Source organism: Triturus cristatus, chromosome 1_1 (genome assembly GCF_964204655.1).
Source record: "Triturus cristatus chromosome 1_1, aTriCri1.1, whole genome shotgun sequence".
In the NCBI taxonomy this organism is placed as follows: domain Eukaryota; kingdom Metazoa; phylum Chordata; class Amphibia; order Caudata; family Salamandridae; genus Triturus; species Triturus cristatus.
The window spans coordinates 539,845,453-539,867,440 of NC_140579.1; the positions used below are offsets into that span (position 1 = coordinate 539,845,453).

Consider the following 21,988-nt stretch of genomic DNA (forward strand, 5'->3'; position numbering starts at 1 on the left):
GATGTCCTGCGTATTCGATGGGAGGACGGCGGCCCTGCATCCCAGGTCAGTAGCCACCCAAATTGCAAGGCCTCCCGAGGGGCGCCCTCTTCCCCCCATGTTGCATGTATGGAAAATGTTGCAAAACCCATACAGGTGACATCTTCCCTCGCCCAAGTCTCTTGGAACAGGCATATGTCTTTATCCTCAATAAAGGAACTCCAGGTCGGGTTGTTCAATTTATTGGCTATGCCCGCCACATTCCAAGATAGAATCTTGAGCGAGGGGAGGTTGCTTATCTCAGTTTGTAGATTTGGGGGCGCAACCACGCCAGAGTGCATCCCCCATGATGAATTAAAATCAAAGCTATCTGCTTGGGGAGCCATCACCTTGGGCATGTTGTGTGAAGGACTGATAGTCCCTACACATCCCTCTCCGTTGACTTGGCTGAACTCAGGATGATCCTTCACCGTGGGGATTCCTGATCGTTTGTTAGATTTTTTGATCTTATTTTGAGTCTGGTCCACTCCACCCCCGTCGTGCTCAGTCAATCCACCATGTCTAGGGTACTAAACCTGTTGTAGGTGGGAGGATAGTCATATCGGGGAAAACCAAGAGTAGGGTAATCCCTTCTTACCCTTGGACCCCCTCTACCTCCTCTCCTGCCTACTAATTCCCACCCTTCCTTTTCCTGCTCGTTAGTGATGGACGGGTAGAAGAATGAAAGGGGAAGGGATTGAATAGAAGTCCCCAGGGCGTTGCAAGGCCAGCTACATATATGTGAGACTGTGCGAGGGTCCCTAAAGTTAATCAGTACAGAGTCTCCATGAATGGTTTTTCTGGTGTTACCTAACCACGGAACTCTCCTCACCATGAGGACCTCACTATGAATACCTTCAGGGAGAGGCCTATTAGTGGAAAGCCAGTGGATTACCTTATTTTTTAGAGCCTCCATAGGTTCTCTGGTAGATGGTTTTAATTCTGGAATGCCAGCTAAAATAACTGTATACGGGATGGTCTCCAGGGGTAAATTAACTGGCCTATATTTTATACCGTTACCCTGTGCCCGTGTTACAGGTGCCGCTATAATTTCGTGGGGACTAGTATTTGCTAAACAAGATGGTGCCTGTAGCTTTGGGGTTTCTGGACTGGGTAATCTGGGGTGGTGTGTTTGTATAAGCTTTAGTGGAGGGCAACCTTCCTTGTCTGGATGTACTAATGGAGGCTTCATGTATTGGCTATCTATTTTTGAAGCATCCACTAATTGGTCAATTCCCTTTTGGAGGTTGACTAAACATATTTCCAGCTTTGCAAGGCGATCTTCTAGGGGATTAAACATTTTCCTCATGAGAGAATTGATATCCGAAAGAGTGAAAATCTCCTGTCGAAGTGTAACATTGTGACTAGGAGATGTCTGGGCCGGGATATGGGGGCGGAGTGCTCTTTTTGTTGAGGATGGATCTGACCCCTTACAAACTGGACCGTGTTGGTTATCTTCCCCCATCAGATTGTGCTTTAGAATCTTGGGCTATCGCCCCCCTGTGGTTTGCGCCCTTCTTTTTCTTTTCGGGATTGCTCCCTCCCGCTCCCCCTTTATTGGCTGCGCAATCGAGTGAATCCTGTCAGTGATGGAGACCTTGACGGGGATACTTGCTTTAGGAATAATTTGGGGTGGAGGGAGCCTAGGTAGTGGAGGGGGTAGTATACTGAGCTCTACAGGGGCAGAGATATCACAATCTGTGATAGATGTAGTCGAGCTGTTTGAATCAGGTAGAACAGTTATACCAGTTTTCCCCCCAGCATCTAATATAATACGTTCCGGCATTTGTACTGGGGAGATGGCCTGTGCAAGGGGTCCCAGAGAAGATCTCCTGACCCAGTCAATTTCTTGTGAAATACGCCTTTCTAAGGTGGTTATTTCATCAATCAGCAGCGATCCTGCCTTAGCAAAGTACATGTCCAGAGTACCTTTTGCCGTCCCAGCGGCCAGCGCGGATTTGCTCCGTGTTTCTCTGGCGGTCATGATCCAGAGCTCCAGTCCTTGGTTCAATGAACGGCAAACACTTTTTGAGCAGAGGGAGTGGCCCTGGCCCTAGCTCTCCCATACTCGAACGGCCTCAAACGGCCCGCTCTTTGCCCGGTCTTCGCCCCGGTTTGCGTCCCTCACACAGGACTACGCGTGCCTAAATCAGTCAGGGGGAGGGGTCGAGAAGAGGACTCAGGTGCAATGGATAAGCAGGGCGCAAAGCGCGTTGGTCCTCGCAGTCCCAACAGAATTATTCCCCCTGACAAACACTCGTTCTTCAGGATTTGCCGGTCAGCTCCTCCAGGGCGATGTCAGCAGAAACACAAAAGTGGAAAGTAATGTCCCAGCCTGCGAGCGGCTCCCGCGAAGCGGGGGCCGCGAGGCGTTAAGTGCCTTGTGAGGGAGGGGTCGGGAAGAGGACTCAGGTGCAGTGGATAAGCAGGGCGCAAAGCGCGCTGGTCCTCGCAGTCCCAACAGAATTATTCCCCTGACAAACACTCGTTCTTCAGGATTTGCTGGTCAGCTCCTCCAGGGCGATGTCAGCAGAAACACAAGAGTGGAAAGTAATGTCCCAGCCTGCCAGCGGCTCCCGCGAAGCGGGGGCCGCGAGGCGTTAAGTGCCTTGTGAGGGAGGGGTCGGGAAGAGGACTCAGGTGCAATGGATAAGCAGGGCGCAAAGCGCGCTGGTCCTCGCAGTCCCAACAGAATTATTCCCCCTGACAAACACTCGTTCTTCAGGATTTGCCGGTCAGCTCCTCCAGGGCGATGTCAGCAGAAACACAAGAGTGGAAAGTAATGTCCCAGCCTGCGAGCGGCACCCTGCTTCTGCCTTGGTGTTTTCTAGCTCCACCTCCAGCGATACAGCAGCCAGGTTGTGATCTTGGACTGGTTATCTGTGTGTGTGTGTTCTGATCTTTATCTAGCCTGCAGTTTCCTTGTTCTGATCTTTACCTAGAAAAGCACTGTACTTGTTCTCCGCTTGATCTGGGTCCATGCCACAGATAAGGCACATTGCACTACAGCACACGTTTAACCTGGTGCACTAGGCACAGATCAGGTCAGTGCATCCTATTGCAGTTAATGCCCTCCCCATGGCAGTATCCAACTTGTATCTGCCCTAGGTAAAGAGCATTAATGAAAGGCAGGCAAGCTCTTTGAAGCAGACGGGCCTCCTTTCACTGTGCAGAGGAAAACATAGCCTGCACTTCAAAGTGGGACAGAGACTCCCCTGCATGCGAGTGCAGTAAGTGGCAGCACCTGCTTCCAGGGTGCTGCATGGGGGGGTCCCTGGGAAACCCTTCCTCATTTCACGGGGGTATAAACTGCACCCACTGACAGCTCCTTTGTCTCAGGATGACTGTTAGAAATGGACGTTCTGGTTGGCTAAGGTTTGTACCCCAGCCAAGCAGAACCCACCTCTCAGGCCAAGTCAGTTACACACCAAAGATAACCTGTGCTCACCCTCCAGTAGCTTGGCAAAGAGCAGGCAGGCTTATCATCAAAGGCAATGTGTAAAGCATTTGTGTGTAAAGCATTTGTGCAACACACTCAATCAGTGACACAATGAACACACCACAAAAGAGACTCCACACAGAATTATATAAAATATATATCATATGGTACGTAAAACCAGACCAAAGCAACATAATCAAAAATACTTTGCATGTAATGCAGATTGTTAGGGTAAATTACATACATAGTGCAAAAAAAGACAAGGCTCATATATGATAACCAATGTGAATCATACATATACTTCATGAAGATGCGCACATTTCACTCTAAAGGCATGTAATATATTGGTACTTTCCCAGGTATGCAATCTTATCATATCTAACCCTGGGCGGTGAACTCTGCTCTGTTTGCGGAGTTTGCAGAGTTTTCCGCACTCCACAGAGCACGCGGAGTTCCCAATTCCTCGCTTGCCAACATCAAATGGCGAACACGAGCGAGGAAAATCAACCTCCTGCTGAGATTTCTCAACGTGGGTGGTCAGATTTCTCAATGCGAGGTCGCGACCACTCGCGTTGAGAAACCTTCCATTTGCATTGAGAAAGCTGCCGCTCGAGTAGAAAATCTACTCGAGCAGCAGAAAGGAAGCTGGGCCCTCTTGTGCAGCGCATGGTGCAATTCGTGTTGATTTTACAGCACAGGACAAACACCCAGCTCTCAAAATCCCCGCAAACGGCATGACCCTAATGCACTCTGCCACTCGCTGAACTCCGCGTAGCGCGGCAGAGTTCTTTTTGTCACTTCGCGAATTCCGCCCAAGCTTAAACATATCCCATTCGATGCAGATGGTAAATCTGGCATAAATATGACGTTAAATGCATGTGACCGATAGATCCAACTACACCAGCAAGCAGGAGTTATCACCACTATTCTAAACATACCAAACACGGCAAAGCCACTCCTTTCTGATCAGGAATTACCACTTATATGTATATAAGGGAACTCCCAATGCTAGCCTATGTGAGGAATAAGCCTCACAGAAGTGACAAATGAAATAGGCTGTTTGTCACTACCAGGACATTACACACATAAAGGCACATGTCCTACCTTTAACTTACGCAGCACCCTAGCCGTAGGTCTACCTAGGGCCTACCGTAGGGGTGACCTATGTGTAATAAAAGAGGACTTTAAGACTTGGCAAGTAGTTTTCAATACCAAGTGGAAGTGGCAGTAAACTGCGCATACAGGCCCTGCGGTGGCAGGCCTGAGACAGGTTTGAAAGGCTACTTCTGTGGGTGGCACGAGCAGTGCTGCAGTCCCACTAGTAACAATTTGCAGGACCTGGGTATATAGTAAACCACTTTGCAAGGGACTTACAAGTAAATCAAATATGCCAACCAGATGTAAACCAATCCGACCATGTTTAGAGGAGAGAGCACATGCACTTTAGGACTGATTAGCAGTGGTAAAGTGCCTAAAGTCCTAAAACCAACAAAAAGAAGGTCAGTAAAACAGGCGGTGGAAGGCAAAAAATTTGGGGAAAACCCTGCAGAAAAGGCCATTTCCAAAACTAACATATAAGGATTCTATTTGTCCCCCTACTCGTGCGTTTGGAAATAAATTTCTACAGGGTTGATTTTTTTTTCCCTACAGGAAGGAGATCTGCCTTTGATAGAAGCAGTAGCTGTTTGGGACGGCAACCCAATAGGCTCATGGTGGTAACTTATGTGAGGTCCCTCCTATTTTTATGCCACCATGGCTAAGTTTTTTGGGTTCTGGACAAAGACAGATAAACCCCAAATGAACCAGTTTATTTAACAGGCCCTCTCCCTCATATAAACATTTTGGAGGGAGTTAAATATTTGAATAAGTCATTGGATGCTTTAAATAGGGGAATTTTTTGTAGTCCTTATCTATGCTTCCCAAAAACTGGTATTCTAGCGGGCATCCAGACCTCAGCAGAACTTGTGTCTGAATTGGCATGCTGCGTTGTTCCCCATGTTTGCTACTAAAGTTCAGATATCCACGCAGACCTCTAAAAGTCGCACATGACACCATACAAAGAACTTTCATGCACCATGCACTATATATACTATTACCTAATCGAAAAATGGACATACCATTCTGTAATCTCTTTGACAATAAATGTGTCTTCTACTTTGTCCAATAAAGTTATAGCGAAGACTTCAAAAGATAGACTGGTTGTGATTGTTGGTGCAATCGGTATATTATTCAAGCCTTTGTTACGGCTTAGACGTACATTTATTGTAGCCATCTTTATCTACAGTCCTTTTAATTTTCTTGCTGCATTTGTCTACATTACACGATAACTGTATCAGACAAATTAACTTTAGTGCAAGTACTCTATGTACATTTCCTTTATTTATTATTGTTATCTGTATACAATAATATTGCATTTACTGTATGTATATCTAATTGAAGGGTTTTTCCACATTGGCATATTGTTCATTAATTTCCAGTAGGTGGAGTGCTGATATATTCCCATGCCACACACTCTTATGACAACAGTTTTTGCGTTTGTGTGGCAGGGTTTTCATCAAGATGTAGCATCCCATATTTACTTTATTATTACTGGTTTGGTAGTATACGCAAGCACACCCTAACACACCATTGCTGCCCTATTGCTATTGGTCCCTCCCTAAATCAGACCGTGGTCAGGTGCATACTTTTCTGTGCCCAGGTCAGAAGGCCCCCAGAGTACCCTGGCTGTTTCCAGAAAGAGAAGAGGGCTTCATCCACATAGATTCTGGAGGGGCTATCATGGCCAGGGCAGGCATGTGTACCATAGACGTACCATATAAAGCAGAATGGCAGACTTTGTCCTGGTCCGTGAGGAGAATTGTCGCAGGTCCTGGTGTTCCCAATGCTTCCACGGTTAACAGATCTGGCCATCTCTTCTGTAGTAGGTCCCATCCGAACGTCCACCTACAGTGGTTCTTCCTTTGTTTTTGACGGTTCCTCTGGGGCCATCCCACACTTCCTGTGCTGGGAATCCTGAGCAGGTGTGTTTCCCACCAGCAGCCGCTTATGAGATTCCCCATCCAGCTACTGTGGGAAGCAGGCCAACATCTATAATGGCTTTATGGCGACCATCCAGATACTCATGCTTGTTCTCCACCAGCAGTCAAACCGTGTGCAGCAAATTAACTTATTTCCGTGCCGTGGGACTTCCGGTACTGTCTGGCACCCTGTGAAGGGTGATAACACTACCAGACTGACCATGGGCTGCACCTGCATGGAAACCTCCCATGGATGCCCGCTACAAATTTACCATATGATGAATGTGATTCCAGTTTGACCAGATCGAGCTGAGTTCTTGGTCACCTGATAATTCACCTAGCTTCATCTTTTAGCATCCTTTCAGAGGTTTGATTCAGTACCTTGGTTCTACCGGTTGGGAATGCAGTGACGTAAGCAGCAAAGTAAGGCGAATGCATGTTCTATGGTAACATTTATTCTAGTTCATGTGTTCCTGTGTATTGAAGACCCACTCGTTATCCCGTGCTGATCAGTGGCCCACAGAGATACTGGTTGTTGAATATCTCTGTGTGGAACAGGGGAGAGGTGAGCACGGATCCTAACTGGGTGGATTCAGTGCGCCATAGTTCAACATCTCCTACTATGGTAAGGCACAGTTTGTGGTCGTATCACAATGTGGTGTAGGTTTACACAACTTTATATAAGTGTACAGACAAGTCAACAGGGTACAAGTGTTTTATGGCTCATCTATGTTAACGCTCAATTTTTTTAAAAGCATGTCTGGTTTAAAATTTGTAAAAGGGTAAACAGTACTATGGGGCATATTATCAACGCCCAGTGATAATTATCGCTGGCCGTGCTTAGCGATAATTTTATCATCGCAAGCTATCTCTGGAATGTATCGCCCTGGTAACACGTTATTAACAACGCGTTTCTCCAGGGCGATAAAAATTCCAGAGATAGCGAGGTTATCGCCCTTTTGCAGGGCACATCGCTGGTTTTCCAGCGATGTTCCTTGCAAAACGGTGATAACCTTGCTGATGCGACCCACAGGGTCGTATCAGCATAATCTGCCCCAATGTTGGGGATAGGTAAGTCTGCATTTTAGCAGACGTTAGTTTTTGGAGAAAACAGCTGTTTTCTCCAAAAACTAGCGTGTGCTAAAATGCTGGGGCAGCCTTGTAAATATCGCGATGTGAACATCAGCGATATTTGCAAGGTTGTCCATCCGGGGTACGCCCAGTGACGCCCACTTTGCATCTCATTAGAGATGCAGAGGGAGGCGTTGGGAAACAGGGTGCTAACATGCGATTATGCATGTTAGCACCCTCTTGTAAATAGGGTGATAGTTTTATCTCCGCTTCTCTGATAAAGACCTTGTAAATATGCCCCCTAGTGAGAAAGAAATGAGGTGGAAGGGTCAAATAAGCTAAGGTTAAGGTTGGGAGAAAAGAGTGTGGTAAATGATGGAGGTCTCTTCGTATTTTATACAGAATAAAATACTCCTTCTAACAAGTATACAGTAGAGGAACCAATGAAAGAAAAAGAAAAAATCCATTCTTCTTTACTTAATTCTGCACCACTACCATGCTCCACTATAAACATTTCAGAATATTCCCATTTCAGACACTAGTATTTTTTGAAGCACTTTGAATTGTTGTGATATTAGTAATTGGATGGCCATTTTAAAGCATTTAAAATGTCACATTGGAAGTCATTGAAGTCCCAACTTTCGAGTCGTGTATTATTACAGGGTCAAGTTGTCATAACTGAATTATTTAAGTCGTATAAAGTGCTGTGAATCTACTTTTGGTTGCTTCAGAGCGCTATATTAGTTTGTTTCCCCGATATTGATTGACCATGTACTGATCATTGCCATACTTTGAATAAATAACCACTGACTGTATAAATAATTCCTATTTAAATGTACAGTATGTTCATTTATTCGATGTAAGTATCATCAATATCTAGCATTGATCCTGTTTTCTATTTTGTTTAAAAGTTTATTACAAAGATCAATGTAGTTTTAATTATATGGTTGACCCAATACTTGGCTTCTCGCCACTGCTTTTTAGGTCTCGCCTGAGCGCTAGCACATGCGCTAGCTTAGGCAAGACCTTTAGTAAGCGGGTTTTCAAAGTGCTACCAGAGTGGCCTAAAGCCTGCGTGCATGTGAGCGTGAACGTGCACAGGCCTCTCCTTTCGCACGCACCACTCACGTGTTGTTGTTTTTTTTGCGCGCGCACACAACTCCCGGGCTTGTTGCTCACGCTTCATGGGTTCCTCTAGTGTTCGAGTGCCTGCCAAGCAGTGCTCGATAAATCTCTTCCGCGTGGTTAGCTGATACGCCATTACCCCAGGGGAAGCAGTTCAATCAGTGACAGATGCCACAACTTTGGTTCGGACTTGATGATGACTTATGCTGAGAAGGACTAAATTCCAATTCCAGTGCTGCTAGATGATGAACTAATACACACCACGCGTGCATGCATTACCCCTCCCTCGTGATAAATAGGCGCGCGGCAGATTTCGTCACATTTGGTGAGAAGGTTCTCCGACTCTTGCAGGTGCATTACTACTGGAAGGGAAATACAACGTGGTGCAGAACGTGTAAGTAGTCGGCTACATTAATGTTTTACAATAAAGGAATGTAAACTAGTGAGCAAAATGGCAAGACTATATTAGGGATGGCATATTTATTCAGCAGAGCCCATCTCATCTACAAGCGTAAATACCCACTTTCAGTTTGGGATTAATCAAAGGAACAAGCAACCACCACCTCTTTTCGGGCCCACAATGACAGTAAGTGGATTTTAGGCCATCTGGCTCAATGTATTGGTAAGGCAAAACATGGGCGTCAATCCACCTATATACTAATGATAGCAGCAGTGACATCACGTACCTACCCTTTGACCGTATGACATCACAGGAAGTGACATCATATGATATGTGGTTGTAAATACTCTGAGGAAGTGATATAATCTTACACATTTCTGATACAGATAAATGTCCGTTTAATACGCCATCTACATTTTAAAAGGGGTGCTGACATAAGAAAATTTCACATTTTTCTATTTTATTGAATGAAAAAATGTGTTTATTGGAAGTGGAAAGTATAGCCACAAAAACATAAAAACAACGCTGACAAGCCAAATTACATATACCTCACACTGTCATGATTTAAGGGATTTCCTAGAGTACAACCCAACCATAAAATGTATTACTAAATTACAGAAAGACAAGCAAAAATATTTGAAAACAGTGGTTTTGTCCATCTGTATTTCTTCATGTAAACCAAATAATTAATCTAAACTATATTATTAACAAATTATTATTTAGCATTGTTGATACATTATGGTTTGTGTCGATTGTAAGACATTATCCATCATTCAAAGCACAGAGGTGATTTTATTCAAACACATATGTAATGATGAAAACCTGCAACTTCTTGTTAAAAATATGTGTGCTTTTTTTGTATGTTATTTGCTTATGTTAATCAGAAGAGAATACACTATTGTGTTTTTGAGACCTAAGAGTTACTGCATAAAATTTAGGGGTAGGAGTTTGTAGAAATAGTCTGCTTATCTGTTGCCTTGCCATCAAAATCAAATAGAACATACATTTCTGCTGACTAGCCAGCATGGAAAAGTACAAATTACAGATGACAAGAAGAATTGGAAAAGACATAGGTCTGGCCTTGGTAATCTGGTGCGATGCAAAAAAAATTTTGTTGCAAACATATGCCACAAAAGTAACAAGCAATGGCATAGCCAACAGGTCTCGCCTTTGGAACATTATAAATGTTTAGCCACGCAACAGTTGATGTTGTTGCACCAAGGATATTGTGCAGCATAACTAAATACTTATAAGGTCCCAAAAGTAAAACCTATTGGCTATGCCAATGCTTGTTTAATTCAACCAGTGAAACTGACAAACAAACAGAGGATGTTTTCTGGTCAGCAGAGAAGAAACTAAGTCACATGTCCCTTAAAGTTTTTTAACTTCTTGTCATACTCTCCCAATCGATTGGTAAAGTGAAGAAATAGTCGACATACTTGGGTGGACATGAGTGGTTAGTCAGGTGAAGTGTAGCAAAACTGTGTGTCTTGTTTTCTATATTCACCGTAAATAGATTATCAGGAATACTTCTGAAAATATATACATAAGACATGTTTGTAAGCATTCGGTGTCACTGTTACCGCCCACCGTCAACTGCTAAATACCTAGCCTCCGACCGCTGTTAAGCATTGCTCATGGGAAGTGGAGCAGAGAGACAGGAACCGAGAGAGAGAGAGAAAGCGGCAGAAATATTTTGTATTTAATCATCTCTTCTAGCCACAAACACATATCTAAACTGCATGCAGTGCAGTTATATTTGTTGCATTAATATGTATGGAACAGTCCATACAACTGTGATTTGCACCCACTATAAAAGATCAGGTATAGTAGCACTTCTGGGTCAAACAATCAGTTTCATCTATTGAACAGCAGCATCTTCTGCAGAGAAACAGCCTTAACAATGTGGGCTCAGTCACGGGAGCCAATTCCCCGCAAGCGGAACAACGCTTGCCTTAACCATGCATATGCCTTGCGTGGTTAAGGCAATGCATGGTCTAGATGCAGAGCGGATGGGCAGAAAAGGAAGACAGGAAGAGGAAGGATGATCAGGAACTGGGAGAGGACGTGGTGAAATAAGTGGGGCTGGGGCCGGGTCTTGGAGGGGGGGGATAGTTTTTCGGGAAGGGGGGTAGGTTTTAGGAATCTGGGCAGGGGAGCTGGACTCGGACCAGTTTTCTGTATATCTGTCCATCCATCATTTCCTTCCTTGTCAAGGCTTTCTCTTCTACCCCCACAGTTCCTCCATCTTTTTCATTACTCACAATCAAACATTGCTTACAATGTTGAGGAACTAACTGCCTGTTAAGGCTTCTAGTGACAGAGAGATTTCTGTAACTAGGTGTCTTCTTGTGAACTAGCATGGGGAGCAGATATTCCTGACAGGTTGCCTGTTCCGTTCTCCCCAGGGTGGCTGGCCTAGCAGTTTGCCAGGGCCGGTTTTGGTTCCCAGTCCGGCCCTTCCCACCGCCCACCTCTCTTACCTGCATGGGCCACGGCTGCTTGGTACCGTTCTCTCTCTCTCTCTCTCTCTCTCTCCTACTCAAGATTGTTTATAGTGTTACAGAACAGTCTTTTAGGGGTCCTATTAAATGTAATACACACAATGCAAAATCAAATGTATTGTAGTCAATTTAGCCTTTCAGAATTACACTTTGAATGATTATTTTAACAAGGACTTTTAATTGTTCGTATAATACATAACATGCTATAAGGTTTGGAGAATAGTCAATATCAATGGATCATCACCATTGATACCCATTGATAATTTCTACTTTATGCAAATAGCCGTTTTTCTTTGTGTCATCTTTATGCGTCAATGGAGTTCGCACCTAAAGAGTGGGTGGGATATGCAGGGTCATGATTAGCTACCTTTTATATATAGCACGTTAGAAACAAAATAATGTGAAAAGCAAGACCTATTGACAGCTTTTTTACTTAATAAAATAAAATCGAAGAATGTTCTGTTGAAAACTTCTTGCATGCCCCCCCAAAGTCCCTTAGACATTTCGGGTCCCTTCATACAGTATATCTTTTTATTTAATATCCATAATTTATTGCAACAAAGGCATTCAGAACCAAGTGTTCTGACCTTTCTTTTAAAATCCACTGACCCCCCAAATGCCCTTACTGGTTGGCTGCTTGTCATGATTTACACTACATATTTGTTGCATTAACTTGAAAAGGACTACAGGTATCAGTTATGCCTACATTCATCTTAGGATGCTGCTTCATGCTTCACTACAATTTTTACTATATTTCTGTGTTTATTTTACCTAGTAATTGCGAGAAAATTAGATTTGTTATTTTGACAGGCTTGACCATTTTATTTTCTGTAAGCATTAAAGGGCAGATTTACAAGAACGTGCCGCAGCACGGCACTGCAAGCCCTTTGGCTGCGAAAACACTGCAACACTTTCAGAGCACAGGAATGTGACATATTTACAATGCTATGTCACATTCCTGTGCTCTCCCCAGCGCTGGCGCACAAACAGCTGCCATGCGCCAGCGCAGGCACCTTTGCACCATGGTGCAAGGATGCCTGCGTCATGGGGAGATTGTTTTTGTGCAGGAAGGGGCACATTCCTGCACGAAAACAATCACTACAGGCATTTTTCTCTTTCAATGCATGCTGTAGAATGCAGCACGCATTGAAAGAGGAAAATAACAAGGAGAAATGAAAACATTTCTCCTCGTTGTGCCTCGCTACGCCACCCCTGGGCTGGCGTAGCATTCTGACGCATTTCCAGGTTTCTGATTCCTCGTAAATTTGGAAATGTGTCTGCTTCCATGGGTGTTACGTGTAAAGGGGCCGTATTTAAAAGGACAGGAAAAGCCAAGCCATGCCAAGCCATTTGCTGTCCTTGTAAATATGGGGCAGAGGAATGCGCTGCCAGTGTGTAACAAAAAGTGACGTACTGGCAGTGCAAGGGGCTTGTAAATCTGTCCCTAGATGTTTTGAAGACCACAGACTTAGTATTCTGACCATCTGCCCTCCATTCCTCAAACCCTCCTGTCCTCCATTTTACACTCCTCTGCCTTGTGGTGTCCATCACGCAACACTGAAGTGACGTGTACTGCTGGCTGTATTCATGGTTGGATCGGTCAGTGCTCGGAGATGCTCATATTTTGCTCTTGTGTCATCACAACGCCGTTCCACGTACTTTGTTTCTTGGCTTCAAAGTAACTTTGCTACCCTTTTGATTGCCTTTATTTTATTCATTACCTATAGCTTTTCTTTTCAAAAGCACCATCTCACCCTTTTTGGTTGGATAACGCACATCAGCATTCCCCTGAATTGCGGCAGATTAACATTAAAATACTTTGATGACATGAGCATTCCCGCCTTGCTGTGTCTGTCCTTCATGCTGTCTGCCACCGAAGAAAAACCCGGTGCCCGCTACGGCCAGTCCGGCCCTGTGTGTGATGTGCAGAACTGGTGTTCCCTCAGAAGCTTGCATATCTGATGTATGGTGTTGGGATGCTCCTGTCTGCAGTTCGCTTCCTTTTACAAGGTCCACGTTCCTCTAGATGTGTGGAGTGTGGGGGGGGGGGGGAGGTCCTTCAGTGTTCTTTGCCTTAACCTCAGACATCAGACCCTTCGAGATCATCATTCTCATGACCATCTTTGCCAACTGCATCGCCCTGGCCGTGTTCCTGCCCATGCCTGAAGATGACACCAACTCCTCCAACTCCAGCCTGGTAAGACACTTCCTTTCTTTGCACTTCATGCAATGTGTTTATATGATGCTGTGAACTAGACTCAGGAAATTCTACGAACAGGGAAGTCTATATATGATATCAGAAAAATTTCAGCACGTCCAGTAAAGAATACTGTCTCACTTGCAGCTGGTGGTTGCAGCACAGTAGTATCCGGAAGTAGGAACGTTTACTGATAGCTGCATACAACATCCCTACTAGAATGTGAGGGGTGGAAGCGTGCTGTAGGTCCAGGCTGAGTTCATTGACTAGAATACATGGATAACTGTCCTGAGACAACAGGGGGCACCACATGACAAGGTGCACCTGAATTGGCAGGTTCAAGCATATTTGGTTTATCAGAGAAGTGTGGGGTTACTAGCACTGAGCATTGAGGGACAGTAAAAGGCAAGACCTGAGTCCGTATTGCAGAGATGCATGGGGTTCCGACACTTGGGGTGCTGTAAGTCAAACGGACAATGGTACCTTTACTGGAGTTGCAGATGATGCAGCTGATCATGGCTGGTTTGCACTTAGAGTTGCAGTAGGTATCACTACTTGGTAGTTAGGGTTCTGTTTGTCAAGACTGTATTGCAATCGCAAAGTTAAATTGCTTACCACCTCTTTCAAAGGCTCCAGGTAGAATGGAGTAATGTAATGTAAATAAAAAAGGTTACTTGGCATTGGGGTATGGTGCTAATATACACAGATCAAGTGATTGTGTGAAAAAACAGGTCTTCAAAGGTTTACAAAAAGATGGTAGCTGCTGCAGCATTCACAGAGAGAGGCAGCGTTCTAAAGCTCTGCTGCTTTTACCGAAAAGGCACACCCACTCATACTAGAGCGACTGAACCAAGGAATCACAACCAGGAGAGCACAGGAGAATCTCAGCTTTTTGATCTGAAGGTAACAAAACGTCTTTTGGAGATAACAAGCGCCACAAGCATAAAATGCACAATAAGTAACTTAAAAATAAAAAAATTGGAAATTGGCAGCCAGTTAGGTATATTCAGGGCCATCGATGTAGATGACAAACAAGGCCATTCTAGTGTGTCTTCCCACATCGTTTTGAATTAATTGGCGTTGTTCCACCAACCCCATAGGTAATCCAAGAAATATTAAATTACAGTAATCTAAGTTACTCAGAATCATCTCCTGCACCACCAGCGGGTGAACTTGTGCAGGAAGTAAGGGAAGGTATTTGAGTAACAGTCGCATGAAGGAGAAACAGATGGTGAGAAGTGATTGACTTGGAGCTACTTCTACGGATGCGGACCTGAAACCTTGAAAAAAAGCTTGAAGAGAATCCTGACCCAATCACAACAAGACCTCTGTCTTGTCAGAGTTAAATTTTAGTGAATTACCAGCTGAACAGGTAGTCACTGGTGGCATACATTCTTGAATTGTCACCAATGGATTAAGACTAGAATTCTCTAAAGAAACAAACATCTGAATGAGATCTGCATAGCTTATACATTTAAGGCCATAAGAACTAATTAACGGAGGTAAGGGACACACATATACAATAAAAAGAGTCTGGTTTAATTGGGAACTCCACCACCCTGATCAACAACCTCGCCAACCTCGGACTCAGACAACTCGTCACTACACCCACCCACTCTGCCGACCACACGCTTGACCCCATCTTCTCCACAATATCCCACGTCTCCTTCAACCACACCACCGAGCTCCACTGGACCGATCACCGCTGCATCCACTTCACCTTCCAGAAACCCAGCACGCACCACCGCACCCTACAGATGCCGTGCCGCTGCTGGAGCAAAGTCACCGAAGACCAGCTCTCCACCACCCTCGCCCGAAGCCCGCCCGCAAACTTGATCGACCCCGCCACCGCCGCTCGCAACCTCAGACAGTGGATCAATGGCTGCGCCAACAACCTCGCCCCGCTCAAGAAGCCCTCCAACACACACACCAGCAAGAAAACCAACTGGTTCACCGAAGAACTCCAGGCCTCCAAGCGTACCTGCTGAAAACTCGAAAAAAAACTGGATCCGTGAACGAACTCCGGAAAGCTACACAGCCCACAAGAACGCCACCCGCAGACACCACCACCACATCAGATCCGCCAAAAGGACCTCCTTCAAAGACCACATAGACAACAACGCACACAACAGCAAAGAGCTCTTCAACGTCGTGAAGGAACTCGCGAACCCCAGCTCCAACACCAACGACATCCCACCTTCACAAGACCTGTGCGACTCGCTGGCCACTTTCTTCCGTCGCAAGATCGCAGACATCCACGACAGCTTCGACGCCATCACCACCCCAGCAACCACTGAGACCCCCGCTCCCACGACCACCACCCGCACCAACAACCTGCTTGCCTGGACCAACATCAACGATGACGACACCATCAAGATCATGAACACCGTCAACTCCGGATCCCCGGAAGACCCCTGCCCACACCACATCTTCAACAAGGCCAGCAGCACCATTGCACCCCCTCTCCGAAAAACCATCAACATCTCCTTCGAGACAGCGACCTTACCGGAGAGCTGGAAGCACGCAGAGATCAACGCCTTACTCAAGAAACCCAAGGTGGACCCCAAACACCTCAAGAACTTCCGACCCATCTCCCTGCTCCCGTTCCCGGCGAAGGTCATTGAAAAGGCCGTCAACAAACAACAGACCAGCTTCCTCGAGGAGAACAGCATTCTGGACCCGTCCCAGTCCGGGTTCTGCAGGAACCACAGCACCGAAACTGCCCTCATCGCCGCCACCGATGACATCAGGACCCTACTAGACAACGGAGAAACCGGGGCCCTCATCCTCCTGGACCTGTCAGCCGCCTTCGACACAGTCTGCCACCGCACACTACGAACACGCCTCTACAACGCCGGGATCCAAGAGAAGGCCCTGGACTGGACCTCCTCTTTCCTCTCCGGCAGAACACAGAGCGTCCGCCTCCCCCCCTTCCGCTCCGAAGCCACCAGGATCATCTGCGGCGTACCCCAAGGCTCATCCCTCAGCCCAACGTTGTTCAACGTCTACATGGCACCGCTCGCCTACGTCGCACGACAGCACGACCTCAACATCATCTCCTACGCCGACGACACCCAGCTGATCCTCTCCCTCACCAAGGCCCCCACACCGCCAAAACCAACCTACACGAAGGAATGAAGGCCTTCGCCGACTGGATGAGGAACAGCCCACTGAAGCTGAACTTGGACAAGATGGAGGTCCTCATCCTCAGATCCACCCCCTCGGCCTGGGACGATTCGTGGTGGCCGACTGCACTGGGAACACCCCCAACACCCACCGACCACGCACGCAACCTAAGGGTCATCTTCGACTCTACCCTCTCCATGACGAAGCAGGTCAACGCCATCTCCTCCTTCTGTTTCAACACCCTCCGCATGCTTCGCAGGATCTTCAAGTGGATCCCCACCGAAACGAGAAGGACGGTCACCCAGGCCCTCGTCAGCAGTAGACTGGACTACGGGGATGCACTCTACGCAGGAGCTCCGGCCAAACTGCTGAAACGGCTCCAACGTATCCAGAACGCCTCCGCACGCCTGATCCTCGACATCCCTCGCCGCAGCCACATTACACCCCACCTGAGAGACCTGACCTGGCTCCCTGTCAACAAGAGGATAACCTTCAATCTCCTCACCCACGCAAACAAGGCACTCCACAACACGGACCAGTGTACCTCAACAGCCGACTCAGCCTCTACACCCCCACCTGCCAGCTCCGCTCCGCAGACCACACCCTCGCCACCGTCCCCCGCATCCGAAGAGTGACTGCCAGTGGCAGATCATTCTCCCACCTCGCCGCCAAGACATGGAACACCCTCCCCATCCGCCTACGGCAGACTGAAGACCTTCTGACCTTCAGAAGACTTCTCAAGACCTGGCTCTTCGAACTGTAGCAGCCTCCCCTCCCCTTAGCGCCTTGAGACCCGCACGGGTATGTAGTGCGCTCTACAAATCCTATGATTGATTGATTGGAACCCTGAGGGACCACCTGTCGAAGCAGCTTGAACTCCGAGCAGTACAGGGAAGATGGATCACCTGGCATCAAGAGCCAACGCAAGACTTAATCCACTTCAGTGCATGTCCCTAAATTACAACTTCTGCCAACTTCCAAGCAGCCGCTCATGGGACACTATATGGGATGATGCAGATACATCTAACCACTCCAAGCCAAGGGGTGGCCTTGATCTGCCACCTAAAACATCTAAACAGAGACCATGGCAGTCTTAGTCCAGAGAGGTGGATGGAACCAGATTAAGCCTCATCTAGGACATTGTTGAACTCCAGAAACTGGGAAAGCTGCTTATGTATGTTATTTTCAGTATTTCTAGTAGACTTGCTGAAGGGAGATAGAACGATGATTGCTTATGCAAGAAGGGTCTGCTCTTTGTATTTATTTTAGCAGATGGACAACAGGTGCCTTCTACCTGGCTTCCAGACCGGAGGCCATCAGAATAGATTTGTTGCAAATCACCAATACAGGTTGTAAAAACATGGGACTGCTGAGTAGATGAGGAATCTAGTCGAGAGGAGAACCAGAATAAATTGACTTTGACACTTCCATGAATTCCTCCAGTTTTAAAAACAAAATTACAGAGGAGAGGGGCCTCAGGATCTGCAACAGATGAAAAGTTTCCTACTAACTGAATTCATAAGGGAAGCGTCAAAAGTGACACAAATCTTCTGGATTTCTTCGGAGCAAAAGTAGGAAAGCTTGTCAGACAACTGTCATGTGTGCTCCATGGTCTCGATAGAACAAGGCTGAGCGGTGCGAGAAAGACCAATAAGGAAAACCTCCTCAGAGGCGTTATGAGCAGAAAGCATTCTGTCACCAAAAAGACTAGCCTTTGTTGTTTTCACTAAATTTGAATACTTCTTCAAGGATACCTTTTGTCTCACTTTTAACCGCGAGTGCATTCCACTCGTCATGTTCTCTCCAACTTTTTACAGACAAGTTTGGGTTCCCAAAGTGTGGCGTCATACCAAGAAGTAGAGGCATGGGGACATCTAGAAGGAGGAGTAAACCGTGAAAGAATAGTTTCCAATTTAGTAATAAACTAGTTTATAAAAATTATCATAATTTGGCTCGATAGAGCCCTCCCCCAAGAGTGGAGCCATTTTCTGCCACAATATCACAATCTGCATAAACAAGGAATTTAGCTCATAAGCGAGAGGCTGCGCGTGCACTTTTGGTAGAATTAACAACTACTCTGTTAGTGGTTGAAGCAGTCTTAAAGTGAATCACAAAGTGTTCCGACCAGATTACTGGTAAAATATAACCACGTTCACAGGTTATCAGATGCAAAAACCAAGTCAAGCCGATGGCCACTCTGATGAGTGACACCATCAGCCACTTGTGTGAGACTCAGCACGGCTAAAGAGTTCATCAAGGCAGCTAAGTGAATGTTATTGGAGAGTTTATCCCACTGATTAAAATCCCCCAGGACTATGAATGTAGTGTTGATAATCAATAAAGGAGCTACAAAACAGCAAAAATATTCAGCAAAATCCAAGCAAGTTCCAGGAGAACTACAACAGAGGAAGCCTCTCATAGAAACCTTGAAAGACAACATTGTAGGAAAACCTCATAATTCAGCCATAGCAAATAGGCTTAAATTAAGCAATTTGACCTTCAACTGTTCATTGTATATAATTTCTAGGCTGCTGTTGTTCATGTTGATGTGTGGTGAGCGTAAAAAGTTTTTATTCCTGAAGGCAAGCAGCAGTCAATTCAAGTGCCAGCTCTGCCAAAGTCCAGGCTTCCTAACAAAGAATATGTTGAATTTTAATTTGAAATCTTGGAGTTAAAGTGCATGTTTGAGCAGAAGTATGCATGTTAAGGCGTCCGTAATTAAGTCTGAATTAAAATTCTTGGGGACTGAAGTTGTAACAGGTCCACCACTACCGGATACAGACAGACAAGCAACTGGGGAGACAGATTCTAAAAGTTTGGGCTCAATCATCACCTTACTAGCACTATTTGACTGCTATATCATGCTATATAATGATGTATATCCATAACTTCTCTCATCCTGAACAATGTGTCACACGAGTATGTTATATGCTCATTTACTCTTACCCTGATAGAAGAAGCCCTGTCAGTAACAGTGGCGGCTGCCATCTATCTAAGGTGGTAGCGCAGCTGGGAGGGGGTTTTGGAAATACATTATTTTTTAAAGTTAGTTGATGCTGGTGCTGTTGGCCGCTTCGTTGCTCCTCTCATCCAGCCCGGATGTAGATGGGCCTCAAAGCACAGGATCCCCACCCAATCCAGACGCTGCTCTCTTGGTATGAGAGATGCACCAAGATTGGTCTGAGCAGCCTTGTTAGCCGCTCAGACAGTGCCAGGAGCCTGTGGCTTTTCTCCAACCCAGCTCTGCATCACATCTGAGTTGGAGAAACATAATTGTGCATGTCTGTTTGGCCGGCCTAAGACAGCCGGCCAAACTGACATGCACAATTATAATTGCACACAACTCCTCCTCCCTGCCATGCCTGCTACTCATTGCTTGATCACCGTCTCCATTGAGGCTCAGACAGCGAAAAATAAAATAATAATAACATTGTGTCATTATAGGAGCCGCCTCTGGTCACTAGACAAACTGACAGCATGGCTGCCGTTGCGTGGATGGGTGCAGATGGGGTTGCCTTTGACTAGCTGCCAGTACCGTGGCGCTGTGATCAGCCTTATGTACCCTCCCTTGCATCTACACATGAAAACCCTCGAGCGCAGGCTGCAATGGCTGCTGGTCACGCCTTCACTCAAAGGGTTAAAATAGCAGTTGGGATGGCGAGTACACTGTGTCAGCCCACCGGGATGAGGATGAAATGCAATGCCACATAGATAAAAATCTAAAATCCTGAAGTGCTCCAAAATAGTAAAGAGCTGCCTGTCAGCCGATTAGAACTCTCCCAAGCTAGAATGGCCGTTCCCTCCCTCTAGACAGCTGATAATCCTTTGTGCAAATGCACAGCTCATACCTCTCTAAATAAAATCAGTTGGGTGACAATTAAAGGAATAAAATAATGTGAAAAGCTGCAAGTGAGTTCTAACCTCAATGGATGAATATGAAATGCAATGCCACACAGAAGAAAAACCTAAAGTCGTAAAGTGCACCAAAATAGTACGGAGCTACCATTCAGCCCATTAAAAATCTCCCTAGCTAGAATGGCCTTTTTCTCCCACCACCAGGCAACTGAAAGCCCAGTGTGGAAATGAACAACTCTCAACTCTACCAATAAAATCAACTAAGTAATAAAAGGAATACAAAATAATGTGGAAAACTGCAAGTGAGGGATAACCTCAGTGCCTGTTGCACTGGTGGAGCAGAAAACTGAGACTTGGACCCTCCATTGATTTATCATGGGTGCCGCAAGGTAGACTCAGATTGCTTTTAAAGAATCATGGGTCCAAGTAGTTGGCTATCCCCTGCTCTTCGCCGACACTCACTTCACCCTCCTCTCACAGTCCGCTGCTTCCTCCATAGAAGTACCTCCCATTCACGGCAGGCCAAACAGAGTGGGTCTGTGAACTTTCTGCTAATGCTTCGCATGGCCTAATACAGTAATAATGCTCAGGTAAGCCATAGCCTTCTGACTTGCCCATTTGGGTTATTAGGAGGTACATAAAACTTTAAATAGAGGAAAGACAGAACACTCTATTAGAAGTGGTGCACAGGTACCCAGGTACCGCAATAGTAGACATATTTGATTCAGAGGAGAGAGATGGATGGATAAATACATTTTTTTAAATAATTCAGACAGTTCAGAGTTCTGTTTGATCTCTGACTAGAAATCACCACATTTTCAAGTAATCCGTCGATGTGTGATTGCCAGAACAAAGACCTCTACTTCCACCACTACTCTTATTAAAAAAGTAACATTTGCACTACTTGTGCTGTGCCTGTAAAATTAACCAGAATCAACTACAGTCTCCGTTTTATGAAGTCCCATTATTCTCTGCATAGAGTGATGTTCAGCAAACTCGGTTTCAGCTTCACCCACATTTTGAGTCCCTTCATTTTAAGTTATTTTGGGCGCATTTGCATAGTGCATTCCTACAGTTGAATAGTTCCAAAGCACGTCGGAATCTAGATTCTTGGGATCTTGTTGACTGGAATTCAAGTGGTTTGTTGATGTTGTATTTGGTTGTCTTTCATATTGTTTAGTGGTGCGCCCTATTTGATTGTGGAAGGGATGTTGGTGTGTATGTTTGGTATTCTAT

General features: G+C 45.7%; 1 protein-coding gene across 1 annotated transcript in view; it reads left to right on the forward strand.

Annotated features, from left to right (window-relative positions):
- The window catches only part of CACNA1S (calcium voltage-gated channel subunit alpha1 S), a 753,083-nt gene that overhangs the window by 120,968 nt on the left and 610,127 nt on the right, over positions 1–21,988 (forward strand). Inside the window, exon 2 of the mRNA XM_085643164.1 lies at positions 13,666–13,771. Coding sequence (XP_085499290.1) covers positions 13,666–13,771 — 106 coding nt within the window. The remainder of the gene's footprint in view (positions 1–13,665; positions 13,772–21,988) is intronic.